The sequence below is a fragment of the Phragmites australis genome, chromosome 18 (genome assembly GCF_958298935.1).
Source record: "Phragmites australis chromosome 18, lpPhrAust1.1, whole genome shotgun sequence".
Classification (NCBI taxonomy): Eukaryota; Viridiplantae; Streptophyta; class Magnoliopsida; order Poales; family Poaceae; genus Phragmites; species Phragmites australis.
In genome coordinates this window covers 14986926-15005854 of record NC_084938.1, presented here as the reverse complement: position 1 = coordinate 15005854, position 18929 = coordinate 14986926, and the positions used below count along the sequence as shown (strand labels likewise).

The 18929-nt window shown below is 43.7% G+C and overlaps 1 protein-coding gene and 1 long non-coding RNA gene across 4 annotated transcripts; one reads left to right on the top strand and one right to left on the bottom strand.

Annotated features, from left to right (window-relative positions):
• The first annotated feature begins 8184 nt into the window (after positions 1-8184).
• Positions 8185-10914, top strand: LOC133899783 (uncharacterized). The gene is made up of 4 exons (XR_009906414.1): positions 8185-8446; positions 8539-10153; positions 10253-10312; positions 10407-10914. It is a non-coding gene; the product is annotated as an uncharacterized LOC133899783 (long non-coding RNA).
• Positions 10915-14129: 3215 nt separating this feature from the next.
• LOC133898984 (uncharacterized) lies at positions 14130-18571 on the bottom strand. Of its 3 annotated transcripts, XM_062339832.1 has the most exons (9): positions 18185-18569; positions 18039-18085; positions 17833-17935; positions 17490-17576; positions 16534-16617; positions 16299-16352; positions 15244-15324; positions 14679-14724; positions 14130-14585 (listed from the first exon to the last, which is right to left on the bottom strand). In XM_062339832.1, exons 1-9 carry the CDS (start codon positions 18398-18400, stop codon positions 14530-14532), a joined length of 774 nt encoding a protein of 257 aa, XP_062195816.1. In that variant the 5' UTR covers positions 18401-18569; the 3' UTR covers positions 14130-14529. The 3 variants fall into 3 exon arrangements, with proteins under 3 accessions (XP_062195816.1, XP_062195817.1, XP_062195818.1); XM_062339833.1 differs by lacking the exon at positions 16534-16617 and having other exon boundaries at positions 18185-18571; XM_062339834.1 differs by lacking the exon at positions 17490-17576 and having other exon boundaries at positions 18185-18571.
• Between the last annotated feature and the right edge of the window lie 358 nt (positions 18572-18929).

Below are 18929 nucleotides of genomic sequence, written 5' to 3'. Positions count from 1 at the left end.
CCAGCCAAAAAGCGTAGCCAGGGCCTCAAAATGCGCACGCGAAAGCGGCCGCTCGAAGAGACGCACATAGCGATCCAAAGCCTCTCCAGACAGCTGAGCACCATCAGAAAACAGCCCCAGAGATCGGAGGATCGGCGCTAAGTCACGTAGAGCAGCAGGGATAGGAGCACCTCTGCTGGATTGCGCCTAACACGTGCTGCGCCGGGGTGAAGAGGCAGGCAAGACACGTTTAGGACGCCAAGTCTGGGGTGCTGGCCGTGAGAGTAAACCATTGACCGGACGAGTTAAATGGTTCAGAAAGGAGATGGAGGCCTTTGGACGAGGAGGAGCAGCACGACCAGCCCTCCCGAGGCCCTTGGCTCTTCTGGAGTAGGTAATGCTGCAATCCTTAGTTGAGGGAGGGAGTGAGAGCCCAAGAGCTTCTAGCCGAATAAGAGAACCACCAGGGAGCCCAACAGACTGAGGGCCCAAAACAGCAGGTTCCGTAATGGTAGTGGGGACCAACGGAACAGCTGTGGTCGCTGCATCCTCCTTGGGTCCTGGAACGACAGCAGCAATCACTTTGACCGTCGGAGGAATCGAAGGAGCCACCGGTTCAACAGGACGTGGGACAACTTCCAAAGCAGAGTCAGTAGAAGCTCCCGACCTAGATGAAAGGGTATCCACCGCCTCATGATCGGGAGCCAACAGCGGCATCTCATCAATGTCCTGCGAAGGGTCCAATGACTGGGCCAAGCGAGCCCCAGCCAAGGAACCTGTGGGCCCCAACTAAGGACTCTGCACTGGGGACAGCGAAGAGAAGTGTCCTGGCAATGGACTTGGTGTCGGAGATGGGGAAGAAACGATCAATTCACCGTGGAACTCAGTGCAGCCTTGAACGGTGAACTCAAGAACATCGCAAGGTGCCACAGGTTCAACACAGCGGGAGGAGGGGCCAACAGCTGGAATCTTTGTTGCCAAACCCTCGCCCGAGTTGAAGGCGTCAGCCGAGGAGCCAGCAAGGTCAAAATCCCAAACCACATCGGACCGGCGATGAGAGTGGGGTGGACTAGCATCGTGCTCGCTTTGGGGGGGGGGGGGGGACGACGGCTCTGCTGCGAGGCCGGCCTGACGATCTCATCCTTGACGATGGTGATAGGGTATGACAGCGCCCTCTTTCCCAAAAGCCCATCAACATCAACTACCACGGCCGGCTCGATAATCAGCAAGTCTTTGAGAGGGGGAATCAGCTCCAAGTCGACCGTCCATGCCGTCAGCTGAAACACGGACCGACAGAACGGTCCACCGTGTTTGGGTGGAGATGTTGGATCCAGTAGTAGGAACAGAGAAGTTGTTCGATCGTCGTAAGCTCCCATGCATGAGCGGGGATGCCATGGAGGGACAGCTCAACTCTGTAGGGAAGCGAACGTCCAGTTGCATGGACCAGACGCGACCAAGGCTTAACGAGGAAGGAGCCACAAGTAGTGTGAACAGGTTTGCCCCGATTAACGACCAGCTCAGTAGCCCGATCATCTTGCAGGAGCAGCAGGAAATCCTCAGGCTTGGACCGATGGATGGAGGGAGGTCAGATTTGAGATCAAACTTGTCAGCGATCGCAGCCAGGGCCTCCTGCGGAGAGATTGAATGCCTATTTCCAATGATCATAACGAACACCACGCGGCATATGCCGAATTCAGACTGGTCAATGAAGCTTGATCGATGAATAATGGTGCAAGGCACTGGAGGAAGAGCCTCCGGCTTAGGCGAGGCCATCCTAACGCCGACGTCCAATTTGGGATGGCCACGGGAGTCCAGAGAATGGTCTCCACACGAAGCCGACGACCCAGGCATAACAGGGTTAGCAGAGGAAGGGTGGAGCCTACGCGGACGGCGGCGCTTCCTCCCACCGGGACCATCTTGACCACCGACCTGATGAACAGGGCCACCCTCCAGTGGGACAGCATCACACGGTAGCTCTGTGTCAGGGGCATCTTGGGCGGTGAGGGAGGCAGGCGCCAGGGTGATCCGACGCCAGATAGACCGACGCACCCCAGGAGCTTCACCAGCCGATGACATGGCCACCGCCGGAGGAGCACGTGGTCGGGGGCACTCGGCCACCCTATGTCCCAAGGAATGGCAGCGGAAACACCGGACGCTAAACCGACAAGCCGACACGCGATGGTCCGTCGCTAGACAGTTAAAACACCTTCCACGGAGGTCAGCAGGGACGGGCCTACGCTGCCGGAGCGAGGGACAGTGGAGCTTCCGCCTGGAGTGCTTGCAGATCACCAACCGCCAGCCGCTCGTGTCCAAGTCGTTGTCCTTAGGGGAGGATCGGGAGAACGTGGAGTAGGCTGTGACCGCAGCGGAGCACTCGGCAGGCGCCAACCAGGGGGCAGGGGAGGAGCGTAGGGGAGGAGGAGGGTAGGTTTCTGCCGACGCTTTCCTTTTCACGGTGTCCCTGAAGGAGAGCGATTGCGGGGAGGAAGAGCGTCGCGCCAACGGCGAGCTCGACTCCAGCCACCGCAAAGCCTTAGGATGGCCCGTTGAGGGAGGGTGCTGCACTAGCGGGGAGAGCGAGGGAAACGACTTGTGGGAGGAGGCTAAGACGGGAGTGGTGGTTGCCGGATCCACGGTGGATGCCGGCGTGGTTTTGGAGGAGGCTTGGGGAGGCGGAGTGCCTGGGTGGGAGAGGGGAGCCGAGGCGTCCATCCTGATCGTAGTACGAGGACTTAAGACAGCTCTCCCCTTTCTCTCTTTCTTTCGAGTAATTTCACAAAACCTCGCGTGTCTCGAGTATGTTATGTTTGGACGGGTCGTCATGTAGTTGGACTTTTTAATGTATTCGTTTTGTGCTTTCATATGTGTGGACCTCTCGTCATGTATTTGGACATATTAATGTTTGTGTGTTGTGATTTTGTATACATGTCATGGATTGACTATTGTTGCTACTCTATTACTTGGTGTTGACCATTGATTGGTTATTGTTCTTGCTCTATTACTTGGTGCTAATCATGGATTGGCTATTGTTGCTATCTATTACTTGGTGCTGATCCAAATAGTTTACAAGAGATCACACGTAGTCAGTTTTGAAAACAGCAAATCCAAATAGGTCATGAATTGAATTGCATTTGGTTTCCATCAGGCGAATTCAGCTTGCAACCAAACAATATAATTGAAATTACAAACCAATTCAAATTCATCAGGAAATGAAATTGGTTCTCCAATTCCAGGAACCAAACATAGACTAAAGGTGGTTTAACTGTACTTGAGGAATTAGTCTGATTAGTAGACGAACTTAGTGAGAATTTCATAGTAAACACTGCAATTCGGAATTGATGTTTCCGAATTGCTTGCTCCAAAGTGCCGCTACTGAAGCATTAGATCATTGTCCTTTGCTCCTTGGTCTCCAGGATGTTATTGCTGGGAAGCCGAGGTTCCATTTTGAGGCCTTTTGGCCCAAGCTTGATGGATTCATGGACGAGGTCCTTTGAGCTTGGAATGATGTGACGTCACCCCGTCGCTGCCCAATTGAGACACTCTCTTTTAAGTTCAAAGCCCTTACCAGGGCCCTGCAAGGATGGAGCCAGAAAAAGGTTGGACATATCCTATCTCAACTTCTTTTGGCCAAGGAGATTGTACATCAGCTTGAAATTGTGCAAGACTCTAGTCAACTGTCAGAAGATGAGACATGGTTGCGCTGCTGTCTGAAAAAAACATTGCCTTGTGATGGCTTCTCTTGAGCGTACAATAGCACGACTTCGGTCCTGGTTAGGATGGCTCAAAGAGGGTGATGCTAACACATCATTTTTTTATCTCCATAACAAACACTGCAAGAGAAAAGATTTTATTCCTAAGCTGAAGAATGGCGACCGTGTCCTTACTAGCCATAATGAAAAAGCATAGGCCATCTATGATTTCTACACAGAGCTGTTTGGTACTTCGAAACAACGAGATTTCTCACTTAATCTTGATGAGTTGCAACTGCAGTCCCATGATCTTGAAGCCCTTGATGCACAATTCACAAAGGAAGAAGTCTGGGCCACGATCAAAGAACTACTGGCTGACAAGGCCCCCGACCCCGACAGTTACACCAGCAGATTTTATAAGATGTGTTGGTCTACCATAAAAAATGATATTATGGCAGCGGTGAAATGTTAGAAATTTGTGGCTGTTCAATACGACTTTCTTAACATTGATCCCAAAAAAAGATGAGGTGATACAAGTGAAGGACTATAGGCCAATTAGTCTTATCCATAGTTTTGCAAAATTAGTAGCAAAATTGATGGAAAATCGCCTCGTGGGCAAGCTGCAGCATATGGTGTCCCTAAACCAGAGTGCATTTGTGAAAGGCCATTGTATTCAGGATAATTTCCTGTTGGTCCAATAGATATCATGCTTCTTCCACCGATAAAAGCAATCCTGCATCCTTTTGAAGCTCGATATATCTAAAGACTTCGACTCAGTGTCTTGGCCATTTCTCTTGGAAGTTCTCTGAGCCCTTGGATTTGGCCAGGTATTGCGTGATATGCTATGTGGGCTGTTGGAAACATCTTTTACTAAAGTTCTGCTCAACGGGGTCCCCGACGAAGAACTCCAAGACCGGCGAGGTCTGCGACAGGCGACCCCCTCTCCCCTATGTTATTTATCCTTGTGATGGACGTGTTAAATGCTCTCATTCACAAGGCTAGTATGGAGGGGCTGCTACAACCATTGGCTACTCGTAATATTCAACATAGTGTGTCCCTCTATGCAGATGATGTGGTTCTCTTCCTATGTCCATCTATCGAAGACTTGGCCATGATCCGATACATCCTGCACTTGTTTGGGGTTGCCTCGGGGTTGAAGACAAATATCCAAAAAAGTAGTGTCACACCCATACATTGCACCAAGAATGAGCTAGCATTGGTCCAGGATACACTTCCTTGTGAACTCCAAGAATTTCCATGCAAATATCTTGGCCTCCCACTTTCTATTATGAAGCCAACCAAGGCACATGTACAACCTCTAATTGACAAAATTGCGGATCAAGTACCGGGCTGGAAAACTGGACTCTTAGCTCGATCTGGTCGCAAGATCTTGGTTCAGGTGGTTTTGACTTCAATGTCAATCTACCATGCCATCGCTTTAGACCTTCCGAGAGGGCAATCAAGGCAATTGATAAAATACATCGGGCATTGCATGATCACTTGGTCCAAGGTGTGCTGACCAAGGGAGCTAGGGGGACTTGGAATTCATGATCGCCCAACCCTCGGGTGGGCATTGCGTATGCGTTGGTTGTGGTTTTAGAAAACACACCTGAACAAACCATGGCAGAATTTGACTTGCCGATGCATCTGAATGTACTTAAAGGCACATAGAAGGGGGTGAATAGGCGTTTCTGAAAATTAAAACTCAGTAGTGGATTATTCAGAGGCCGGATACTCCGGTGAAGGTCGGATACTCCGGTCTGTCCAGAGTATCCGGTCTAGTCTGGAATATCCGGGTTATACAGGATTTCGAAAACAAATGAATCTAAGCAAGTTTACTAGAGTCTAAAAGATACCACTAGTTCTACTATGAGTAAAATGCTTAAATAACAATAGCTAGCAGTAAGATACTCACAAATACTAGAATTTGGGAAAAATCCCAAAACTACAACAATTAGTAAAACTTGCACAAATGAGGAGACAAGAATATATCCCAGAGTTCAGCCACCTCACAAAGAAGTGCCTACGTCTCCGTTGAGGAGCTCACAAAGAGCCGGGTCTTTTCCAATTCTATCCTCTCCTAGCGACCACAAAGATCAAGCTAGGTTTTCTTACTCAATTCGATGATGGTTACAAACTTCCCGTGGCACTCCACAATTGTTGGGTGCTCTACGCACGAGGCTCCAAGAGAAAAGATCACAAATGTGTGCTTGATGACGAACTCAATGCTCAACAACTCAATTTCTCTTCCAAACATAATCTCTCAAATTTGGTGCAAAACTAAACACTAGATATGTTTAGAAGGATCTTGAATGCTCTTAGGAAGCTTTTTCAATGTGGCGCTCAGCAGCAACAGCAAGTAATAAATGCTAGGGGGTGTGGGGGTATATATAGCTGACCCTCAAAAACTAGCTGTTATTGTTATGACTCACCTACCCCGGAGTATCCGTTGAACACTGGAGTCTCCGGCCAGAAATCCAAAACGGGCTCAGAATAGTGTCAGAACTAGCTGTTACGGTTCTGTTGAACTACCCGGAGTATTCGGTGAACACCGGAGTCTCTGGGTGGAACTTAGTCACCTCAAAGAAACAGTCTGGAGACTTGTCGGACTCTCCGGCCTCTCTAGGTACCGAAGTATCCGGTGAACACCGGAGACTCCGGTCATTTAAATTAAATGCTAATCGAGACTCTCTAGCAGAGTCTCTCTCGGAGACTCCGGCCAAAAACTTCATCTACCCGGAGTATCCGGTGAACACCTGAGACTCCGATCTTTTTAAAATAAAGGCTTAACCAAGGCTCTCTGTCGGAGACTTTTTTGGAGACTCCGGCCAGAATTCACCAATTACTGGAGTATCCGGTGAACACCAGAGACTCCGGACAATTAAAAATAATTCAGAACCGAGACTCTCTGGCGGAGTCTCACTCAGAGACTCTGGCCTAAAACACTGAGTACCGGAGTATCCGATGAACACCGGAGACTCTGGACTCAGGACATTTTGCCTATTTTTTTTGGTGTCCGTGGGTGAATATGTCTCTCAACTATTGGTTCTAATAGGTTACTTTGAGCATTGAGACACCATCAAAACTAACAATTGCATCCCTCTTGATAGTACGGCTTCTCTAGACTCAATTTCAAAGATAAAATAAATTAAATCCTATTAAGTACTACAAACTGCTTCTCTTTTCTTTTCGAGGGACATCAACGTCATGTATCTTCACAAATGAGACTAAAACCTGTTCATAGCTTCAATAAACATATTAGTCCCTTAATCGTTTTGTCATCAATAAGACAAAACCCACTTAAGGAACCTAAATGCACTTTCAGTATCCCTCAATAAATGCTCTCTTTGCTGTTGCTATGGTCTCTTTGGTGGGCAATGACGCCACCACCTTGTTCTGGCATGACAAATGGATACAGGGGCATGCACTTTGTAATCTTGCTCCTCACTTGTCTGACCTCGTCCCAAAGTGGATCACCAATAAACATACTATCCGGGAGACGTTGTTTGATCATCGCTGGATTCATGATCTACGTGGAGTTCCCTCTCTTCTTGCTCTCATGGAATATCTACAAGTCTAGGACATCATGGCAGAACTCACTCTCCAGTCAGAGGTGCAAGATGAACATCGTTGGCGTTTTTCGGAGTCAGGTCAGCACTCGGCCTAGTCAACGTATCAAACCTACTTTCTGGGTGCTATTCGGTTTGAAACCTTGGAAGCATATATGGAAAACCTAGGCACCAATAAAGTATCAATTTTTTCTATGGTTAGCAGTTCACAATCGCTGTTGGACCGCAAACCGCTTGTCCCAAAGGGGATTGCCGCATCCTGCATAATGTCCTCTATGCGATCAGGTGGATGAATCAATTCAACACATCTTGACGACATGTGTGTTTGCAAGGCAAGTTTGGTTCATCCTCTTTAGGCGTTTTGACATGCCTGATTTATCGCCACAAGATGATGAGGAAGTCCTCAACGAGTGGTGGTTGAGGGCTAGCAGCATGATCGTTAAACTAACGAGATAGGGTTTCAATTCCTTGGTGATATTTGGAGCCTGGCTGATATAAAAGCATCGTAATGATTGTGTGTTTAACAGTGTTATGCCTAGCATCCAAATGGTCCTGCGACAGGCTAGTGAGGAGGCTTAGCTTTGGTGTAATACAGGGGGTGGTGGGTTTGTCACAGCTAGCTGAGACTTGAGCTCGGTTAGCTAGAAGCTCTTGGGGTTGTATTAAAAGTCTGTGGCATGCATGTAATCTTTAGCTGGTTTGATGATGTGTGTGTGAGTGATGCGTTTTTACATTGTGTATTTAATTTATTCCTCTCTTAATATAATGATATGTAGCTCTCATACGTATTCGAGAAAAAACAATATATTATCTTAACTTATACTCCCTCCAGTAAAAAATACATGATATTATGGACATCATACGGTCTTCAATCTGTACATTTGACCACTATTTTCTATTATAAATATACTAATAAAATTAATAAATAATATCTTTCAGCACTCCGTTCCGCTGCAGGTCCTCCCAAGAACGCGCGCTCTCTCTTTCCATTATTTTTCTTTGCCATTCTAATAAAAAAAGTTTTCTTTGGAAGATTCTTCTGCAGCTATCCTTTTTTTTTCGTTTGAAATGCAGACATCCTGATTTCGGGGGTAAGTAACTGTGTACTTCGTCATATCTTCCGGCAGAGTCCATTGTAGATCAGTAGATCACTAACCTCCCTACCTCAGCTGCTCACCGCGGCGGAAGATACCCCGATTCGGAGGGCAAGTGCGTTCCAGCGTTACCCCTTCTCCAGTAGCATTCGTCGCGGCTGCTTTTCTTCCTCTGATTAAATGCCCTCTTTTTGGGGGTTCTTGCAGTGCGGCCAAGGTGTTCGGGAATTGATCTGAACAAGCATCCTGTCAGGGATCTTGGCTCTTTGATCTGAACAAGCATCCTGTCGGGGATCTTGGCTCTTTGATCTGAACAAGGTGTTCGTAAGGACCCTTTACTCAGAGAATCTTGGCTCTTTTCTAATCCTCTTGTACTTAGGAGCATGCCTTTGCAGTAGGAGTTAGATTCCAATGTAGCTGGGAAAAAAAGATGTGGTATTACCTCCTATTAGTTGTAGTTGATGGCTAAAATGTTTACAAACTACCTGCTTCTACACGGTAGTATCTTTCCACAAACTGTTTAGAATTACATTGGCGGAATCAGCAGCTCTGTGCTTCTGCAGCATGGGAGTTGGACTTGTTCTATGTAGGACCTTTTCCTTGTCAAGTGATCTGGACTCGACTCCATAAACTTTTTCATACTTCATAGCAACCATAGAGATTTACGTATGCTATGCTTCAGTTTAGTTGCTGTTGGGTTTAGTCCAAAACGAGTGATTATCTTGGATCGCTGTTTCTTCCAAATACTTCGGTGTTTGTAGGTCTTGGTAAACTTCCCGGTACTTGGAACCTTTGCAATTCATCGATCTAATATCTGTTGTAATTATTATAATCCTGAAGCTTCTATCACGTTGTTTCTTGTCTTAAACATGTAAAATGGATTACTTCCTTTTGAGTTGCAAGAGATAGTATGTTTCATGGATCTACCATTAACCCTTTAAGTTGCATCTAGTACATACTATGCAGCATATTCTGCTGATGGGTGAAAATAGTTGGAACTAAATTATAGAATGCAACATGGCTTGAACCAAGGATGGAAGAGGGGTTGCTATTGCCACTACCTGGAGTTGAACATAGTCCTTTATCTCTACTAAACTGAAAATGGACACATGGACATTGCAACTTGATTTCTGAAGAACATTGGGTCTTTTCTTCTGGTCTTGCGCATTTTATGACTGCTATATTGGAATTCATATTGGTTTGGCAACATCTATGATTTTTCTTTGAAATCTAAATGTTGTTGTTGAACTGATTTTCTGATTGTTACCTACCTGTAACTTCCGTTCTTTTCAGTTTCATTGTAAATGTTTGAAGAGTTTCCGTCTTCGAGATATTACAAGCTTTATGGAAATAAATTTTATTGCTCTCTTAACACTGTATAATCGCAGATGTTAAAGCTCACGAGAATTTAATCCTATTTTGTTACGTAAAACACTTGCCGGGAGAATAGCTGGACGGCATCGGCTACTAGGGGAGGGATTGAACTATAGATTGGGAAGACTTAGAACATTAGAAGAGGCATAGGAGAAGAGGACTGAGAACTAGATTAATTTATCTTTCTTGATTGATTCTTTAATCACGGTTGGCGCCGTGTATATGTATAGCCGGCATAGGAAAAGGGGACTGGGAAACTGTTCTGCAGGGTCTTCCGCTGGTCTAGGTTTTCTTGCGTGGTACTTGGCTGGCAAACTTAAAGCTTTTGATCGCAAAGGACATATTGCGAAACTGTGTTTAGTATTTCTGCCTCTACTTGTTGCATCACTTGTGGCAGTTTCTCGAGTTGATGATTACTGGCAAGATGTATTTGCAGGCGGCATCTTAGGTTTGCTACTTTTATGCTGTTTTTATTAAACATTGAGAATGCCTTCAGATTCAGTAAGTACACATGGATTGTCGCCTCAACCTTCTCTCCTCTTTTCAGGTCTTATAGTTGCTTCATTTTGTTACCTGCAGTTTTTCCCTTATCCCTTTGATAATGATGGTACCTTTCCCCTCTTTCTTTTTTCCTATATTGATGTTTGTTGGACTGTGATCTATAGACTTGACCAAGTGTTTCTGTTCCTATGCATTTGTAGCTATATGGCCTCATGCATACTTCCAACAGCTAACTGAGACGCACAACAATGGTAATGCAAATTCATTCAGCACGAGACCAACAGAGTTTGAAGCTGAAGAAGGCCATGGTGGCATTGCCCTGAGAGACACCAGCCCTATTTTGGACTCAATGGAGTCTGGCAGGAGACAATGAAGCATGTTACTGCAAGTATCTCCAAGGCGCTAATTCTTCCTGTCTTCAGGAGTTTGCATTCTGGAAGCATGACAGGTTTCATGGTTGCATCTTTTACACGACCAGATTTAAACAGTGTGTGGAGTTATGTCTACGAGATTATGACCTTCCTATGATCATTGACGATTCACAGTTTCTTGTAACCAGACAGCTGGTCTCAATATCATGACATAGTTAGCTGTTGCTGTTGGCTGTAAATTGACAGAGTGAATGCTTATGTTTTCAGTGACGATGTGAATAGTTTGGTTTTGGACTGCTGTGGTGTTCGAATTTATGCTCAAAGTTTCCCCTATGGTTGGTATGATGGTATGTGCTAATGAAATATAATCTTGCGCTGATATTCAATATTTCTGCAATTAAAAACAATGTTACTGCCTTTTGGGATCCAGTATGTCATCATTTTAAGAATCTACATCACGTGATTTGTTGCTTCTGTTCAGATCTGCGAGTAACAGATTCGTTGTTCATAACTCTGATTTTCCGGAAGGGCCCTTGGGCTTTTCAGTAATCACGTAATGACCCTTTGTAATGTATGAAGTCCATTAGGTTCTCTGTTCCTGTTTATTATTTTGAAAGCGTCTGATTTGATAAAATGTAGCGCGTGCATCTTTTCATATGAATTAAACCCTAAAAGATTTCCCTGATTTCTACAGAATATCATTGGCTATACTTTGGGGAAACCCCTCCATGTTTTTGGTAATCACAAAACAGCTATTTTCCTTCATTTTGTTTCAACGTGTTTTGCCAATTTTCTATGATTTGTAATATCGAGTGATATAATACTACGATTTTCGATTCCTGCTGGTAAATGGGAATGTCAGTCTCTGTAATTTTGTTTTCAAATCGGTAAATGAAACCTTTCTGTGGTAGCATTCAAGATACAACCTTTTGGTATTGAATTCAGTTTCACCTTGAACTAAATCCCAATCAAATCTCTTCCTTTTATGAGCCTTGCGGGCCTGGAAACTTGCTGTAGTGGCCAATGATAGTCGAATTCGTTATGCTGGGCTTCGCATTGATGAACTTCACCATGTCAGGAATGAGTAAATGAAGTGTTGCAAACAGTCTCCAAAACTGGTTCATGTTGCAACACAGAAATACATGAACCATTGAGAGCTAATGGAATGTACAAAGCTTTCTAAGATCTCCTCCAAGCAAAAGAAGAATTCACTACAAATCTACAATACTGCTAATCTCTTCTCTTCTACTATAAAAAAGCATACTACACTGAGATCTACATTTTAATTTAGGTTAAAAATGTACATACATGGCTAGCTGCAATTGAGGCGGCTAGCTTGCCATCGAAAGACAAACTCCATACCCAGAAACCTATCTTGAACTAAAAATTGGACCACCTGAAGTGATCCACTACAAAAGAACAAAGGAAGCCGAAGTGAGAAGAACACTGAAAACCAAAGTAACTCAAGCACTACTACTATACAAGGAGAGGCCTAATTATGTGATGGATTTGAACTGCTCTTGGGCATCCTTTTCAAGCTCTCAAACACCGCCTTCGGAGCCTTGTAGACCCGGTCGAGCCCGCTCAGACGTGTCGAGCAAGAGCTCGCGTCACGGCATTGCGACGACAGAAGCCTTCTACTGATCCTCATAACAGAGGATGGCGCCTGAGGTGACGATGAAGAGGCGCAGAGGAGGAGGAAGAAGAGGAAGATGAGCAGAGCAGGAAGTGTGGCCACAAGTGTCTTGGCAGTAGCAGTCTTCATGGTGTGTAATTGATCTGTGAAACGAAGAGAATTAAGGGAGAGTGGAATATTGTGTGTGGACAGTTTTTATAGCTTCTCTCAAGCATCTTCTCTCATGTGAATGTCATATGTGTGCCTTGACCACCAAGTACCATATCAATTATTAGAAAAAAAATTCTTTTTAAAAAAATTATTAGAAAAAAAACCAGGCACCTTGTATGATTAGGAATAGTCCATTCCTAGCTGTTGATGAGACAATGTAAAGGTTGGTTACAGTGTGGCCTGCTTTGTCAAAAGCAAAACGAGTTTTAGCTCTCCTAGGCCGAAAGCGAGTGAGATCAAAAGTGCATGAGAGACAACTACAGGTGTAGTTGTAAAGGCTAATGAGACAGTTGAGAGGAATAGTTTAGCTAGGGTCGCATGTAGAGGCGTCATGGTTCCACATAAGAGCTCTGAACGAACAGCATGGCAATTGTACCACATGCCCATGGGTGCATGCATGCGCACCAGCGAGGCTGTCTCACCGCCAACCAAGCCGGCGTGCGCGCGCGGCCGGAGGAGGAGGAGAAGGAAGATCTGGGTGCGTGCCGCGCCATGCCATGCCGTGTGCGCAGTCCGATGCTCGTGACGGCGAAGAGCAAGAACATGCATCTTCCTAGTCGCAGCCCTGAGCCCAATACTCATCCTACTCACTCAAATGCTCCATCATGTCAAAATAGGGGTTTCCAAAAATTACTATGTTATTAAATTTTGCTGCTTTACATTGACATTGTTTGGTGACGCATGTTTTTTTCCCCAAAATTTTTTCCTTATATTAGTAGAATATTTCCGTTAATTATTTGGTTTTGTCTCAATTTTGAATCATCTGTTCATGGAAATCTTTGACATGGATCTCGTAGGGCACATCAGCATTGCAAATCCCTTATGGATCAAAGCAAGCTCCCTCAGTGATGAGATCGTGAAGCTGCTAATAATTCTGCAAGGACAAGAGAAGAGGTGGCTAGTCACAAGATTCCTCATTTGACCATGATGGAGCAATGATCTCAATCTAAATCTCCCTTTCTAGGCATACATCAGGAAAACAGGTGCTCATCATGGATGCATGTGACTGCTTGAGTCACCTACTCTCACCTGCGTGGAAGTTGCACAACTGCATCCACTGACCACATGACCCATTGATTTGTACCTTCAGAAAGTAGCTCCCCTTTCACATGTGCAGTTTTGTCTGCAGAAGCAGCAGTGTCAGCTTGCATCAATAGATGTACTCCTAACTTACTGTTGTGCTGTCCAGTGAGCTAGCAAATCAGGGTCATGACATCCTATAAACCTATTGTGGATTCACCTGAATGTTCTGCTGATGGAATTGGGCCCAGAATCATGAGTTCTTAAATACAGGTCCGCAACATTCAGTTTACTGTCGTCTGGTAATATTTGTTCATCTGATTTTGTCAGTAATCTAGGCTAACAGAAGGATCTACTACTGTCAGTGCTCAGAGATGGTTGGATTCAGATCTTGAAATAGATTACTTGAGTCTTCTGTAGCCTTCAGATCTGTTGCAGAATTCTCTATTCACCACTGATGTAGCAGTGCAGTCCTTCACCGAAATGTTCACTCCATTGCATGTGGACGCAGGAGAGAGTAAACTGCACATGCTAAAGAACATCCTGGTAGACAATTGTGCTTTGTGCCACACCAATTAAGAATTTTACCACTTCCAATGTCAAGTAACAATATCTGGACTGAATATATCCAAAATGCTCTGCTATTTGCTTCTGCATGGCGCTATATTGCCCATATCAACAAACAGTGAAAAAAAAATACAAGTTACATATATAGCCATATAGATGGACTGCAAAGATTACATAGACTAATACGCCAACTCCAGGAATATTCAACTTATTCGACAGTTCCAAAGATAAAAGACAGCTAATCCATTTCTACTATATGGACAAAGTTACCAGTCAAGTCCATTTACATCTATACTACAACATCTTTTTCGGTGCACATGTCCATGCAGCGTATGAAAATGCCCGGTCTCAGTCAACAACCAGTAGACGTCAAAGCTCAGAAGCCAAAACAAAGAAAAGGGTAAAAACTTAAGCACTATTAACATCATATATGCAAAATTAGTGGAGCAACGAAAATAAGACAATTTTTTTCTTGTATTAGTGAAAAAGGGAACTGGACATGTCTTCAATGTCTGTTTCCTATGTAGTCTCCGAGATAAGGCGGACTTCATATAGATCATCGCCGCCACCTTTTCCTACATCATTAAAATAATGTTACAACAATGGGTGAGACAGAGTATACAAACTTGATAGTATTATGGAGCAAAACAAAAATTAACGCAACTCACCAATTTCTGCCTTAATCCCAGGACCAAAAAAGGAAGTGAATTTTGCCTGCACCAGAAAAATATGTGCAGGACATCAATACTCTGATAATCTTACATACCTAATTCTATTATGGATTTTGGGTAAAAATAAACAATGTATTTTTTCTAACAGCTCAGCTATCCAATATACTACATCCCAATAAGTAATAGTAAGCATCATTCCTATATAGATGCATTATATCTTGGGCGGTTTTTTATTTTTAGGGCAAATCTCAATATCTATAGTTCTCAGCAGGTTCAGTGTCTTGAGCAGTTGTGTTATTTGTGCAGCAAGTTTTGTAATACAATATCTTCTAATTTTTGGCTAAACTGGTGGGTAGCCTATTGTCAAGGTTCAGGAATTAACTCCCAACTCGGTTTCAAAAACCCTGCTACAAAGGGCTGAATGTTTTGAAGCAGTTGCTTATCCAAGAAACTTGTCTATTTTAAATACTGAAACTGCTTCTAGTATGTCTGTACTTATAACACAAGATTAGTATTATTTCATGATTCAGACCAGTACAGGTAACTAAAGGAGGTATTCCACCTGTCTCTTCTCAAAATCAGATAGCTCCAATGCTTTGGCTTCAAATTCGAGTACTAAACAGTATTTCCCATCCTCAGTTACCTACATTCAAAATATTACTGTGAATACTGTAATCAAGAACTGCACCAAGGAAATTGAGCTGGCCATTTGGTAACTCATGGAGATAATTTGAAGTGTTACTTATATCATTGGACTGAACAAACAGAAGATGCCAATCAACAAACATAATCCATTGGAATGTCCAGAAGGCAAAGGGACAACAGGAAAGACTGAATAAATTTCCCTTGTGCAATACCCATTTAATGAATACAGTAATAAAACATATCAGTATTATATTTAAGGAGCATTGATAAATAACAGATATTAAAAAGGAAGAGTTGATTAACATGCAATTGAGCTACCAACAAAACTACATATTTCAAATGAAACACAGTTACCTCATCAACATTTTAGCAAATGATCATTTTTCCATTTGTCAGATAGAAGATAATAAACTGTGGCATTTATGGTGTGTTTCAAAAACAAAAAAGGTTCAATTCATAATTTTTTAAGAAAACAGAATATCTCAGTTCCACCTAAAGGGGATACGTCCATGGTATCTGTTTCCTTATCTGAATTTCATGCCTCTTTTTCATGATACTCAAATTCAAGAACACTGACATTGGCTTTTATGTTGACAGCCTGATCATTGCATTATGGAGCAGTTGTTTGTTTAGAGTGCATGATCCCAAGGCACTAAAGTTTGTTAATTTATCTTTAATAGGCAGTTACTTTCAGTCATTCAACTTTGCTTGAAGTAATTGCACAAATTGTTTCAGTAACATCCTATAACGATAACAGTGTCAAATCCTGACTTGCACCACACAAATTGTGCGGATAGTCTGAAGCCATCTTTGACCACGTCATTGGTAGATCCCTGAACTTTTATGAATTTGAATAATCAACTCTTGAAATGAGTACAAAATACAAATTCCAAAATGAAATGTGTGATTCGCAATATGCAATATATTGAAAATACTACCTCACAGAATAAAGCAAACAGATGGTGAACTCACTTCTTCTCGAATCTTTTGTAATATAGGTGCACTACGTCTTGGAATGCCACCACCCTGTTAGTTAGAAAAAAAGATATGGCATATCTGTAAATAAGATAAAGCAACAAAGTCCTTACTATGAAAGAGAGACAAGAAGACACCTCGTATCGACGACCATTGCCTGAACTCGAAATTATTGATTTGAATAAAATAAAACAATGTTTATTTCATGAAAATGGAGAGAACGAAGAATTACCAAACCATATTGAAAGATTCGCTGTAGTGCTTCCTCCAGGTGCTGCTCATCACCATATCTAAAACGCGTAACATCACTCCTAACCTAGAGATAAGAAATGCTACAAGATTTACAAATGGCACTGCAGAAATTTGCTGTTTTAGATTCTATGCTTGACCTGTCTATAGGAATAGATTGTCAATTTAGAGCACAAGGTTCGACTTTTTTCCTTGCAAATGTATGCCTTAACCAAAAGGCCAAGTTCAGGCTCTAGTGCAAGAGCCTAAAAGGTAAATCAACGTTAGCTCAAAAGCATGTGCTGAACCATTGTGATTATTCCTCTTTTGGTATGATTAAGCATGCATTCTAATTTAAACAATGGTCTTAGTTACCAAAGTGTGCCTGTATTAGAGTAGAAAATATCAACAAGCTCTGGTTGTATTAACTATACGGGACCGTGGTTGTTAGGAGGTACGTTTATGTGATATTGTGATGTCAAAATCTAGTAAGGGATCACCTATATCAGTCTATAGCATCATGATGTAACTAAATAAGTGATAATTGATAACACTTCAATAGAGGAAAGCTTGATCAAGGAATTATCTGTTCGCCTTTGTTAGATCCTCCATGCAGCTTGCTGGAAATTAACTGAGAATCTTAGTGTTATGCATTTTCGTTTCAATCTCCAAGACTGAAACGTGTGACATCATGCTGTATTATATTAAGATGCATAATGATAGTAAACAGCTAGTGGTGTTGAAATAGCATCATTTTCCTTTCCCATATCTGCAATATCTAGAGATTTCAATTATTATTAATAAAAGCCTCATGTCGAATTCCACTCATATTAAGAGCTCCGCCATGAGCAAACTATTGGTCATATAGACCAATTTACCTCTAGACGAAATATAATGGAATATAAACAGTTCATCACATCATACTTATTAGTTACATTTGGTTGGGCAAGTAAATATTACTTGCTTGAGAATAGGGGTGGCACACTTTTCTCTTAGAGCAAAAGCATCAGCGTAGGTTATGCAGGGCACTGGTTTCAGTTCAGCATACTGCACATAGAAAATTCAAGAATCAGAACACATCGCAGCAACAAAACCAAGCGCCTTCAACCTTCATCAACTAAAGCATTTATCACTCAATCGAAAATTCATCGGTGCAAACTGCATCTCAAGACTTAATTTCAAGTACAAAACATTGAGGTGCATAATTTAGGGAAGACGAATGACTGTTAGAGGCACCTATAGAGGCTATAAGTAACATGATCCTTCCTGAAGATTGTACATACACATAGAGGAGATTTCTTACCTTTAGGGCCATGCCGATGATTGTGAGGGGAAACCCGTAGGTCAGCAGCAGAGCGGACCACTCGGAGCCAGGGAGAAGGTTGAAATACGACCCAAATCCATAGCTGAGATGCAAGAACACGAGAGCTCACAATTGCAATATCCATGACAGAGCATTCTGAATCTCTTAAACTGGAACATCAAGATTGAAAGGAAGTCTGAACTCACGACAGGAGCGAGATCCCAAGACCGAGCCCAATCACACCAAAGGACACCTGCAAAGTACGAGCGATTCAGCACACGATTGCTCGGCATGACAACCGCCATTTGCTATCACCATCTTCCAAGAAGCGAGAAATACTCTGGCCGCTCACCTTTGCGAGGGAGAACTCGTCGTCCTGGACGACGGCCTTGCCGGCGGCGGCGGCTGGCTGCGCGGCGGGAGGGGATGAGTCCGCGGCGCGGACGGGCGCGACGGTGCGCCCCGGCCGGCGGAGCGGAAGGGAAAGGGAGACGCGAGTTGCCCGGCGGTGCGGGGAGGCCGGCGCTGGGAGCGCGGCGAGCGCCCGGACCGCGCACTGCACAGACATCTCTCCCTCCTTCCCGCTCTTCCCCGACGCGCGTCAGAGGCAGTAGTGCTACTGATGTGTGATTCTTGGGGATTGTCGCTCCAAAGTGAGTGTTTTTTCCTGGGGATTTTGGTGGCAACGGGAGGAGCAGGGGAGATGGTGGCTGGGGTTTTGGCGCGTGGAGAGAAAAGCGAGTGGATCACGCCCGAGCGGAAGGAGGCCAGAAACAAAATGGAAGTGCATCGTTGCATGGACTAACAAAGTGGAAAAACTGATAAGAAAACATCGTATTCACCCAACATGTGAGTGTGACGATCATTTGGCGTTTAAAAGAAAGTTCAACAGTATAAATATAGTAACAGCTGCATCTTTTGTCAATAGATAGATATTGTGAAACAACAACCACCGAACAAATGAGTAAAAATTGCGAAACGGGTGAAATATTTAATTTAGGGTCCTTCTACTCTTCAAAGACTTGAAAACATTAAAAGTTTCAGATATATACTTTTGTCGTTGTATCTAGATCCAACAATCCCTCACTCCGTCATCT

Excerpts from the sequence above, each read along its gene's own strand:
- LOC133898984 (XM_062339832.1), bottom strand. The coding sequence starts at position 18,400 with ATGTCTGTGCAGTGCGCGGTCCGGGCGCTCGCCGCGCTCCCAGCGCCG. Across the intron at positions 16,353-16,533 it reads GAATCTTTCAATATGGTTTG|GGTGGTGGCATTCCAAGACG; the intron begins GTAATTCTTCGT and ends TCTAACTAACAG. Across the intron at positions 14,586-14,678 it reads TGGGATTAAGGCAGAAATTG|GAAAAGGTGGCGGCGATGAT; the intron begins GTGAGTTGCGTT and ends TTAATGATGTAG.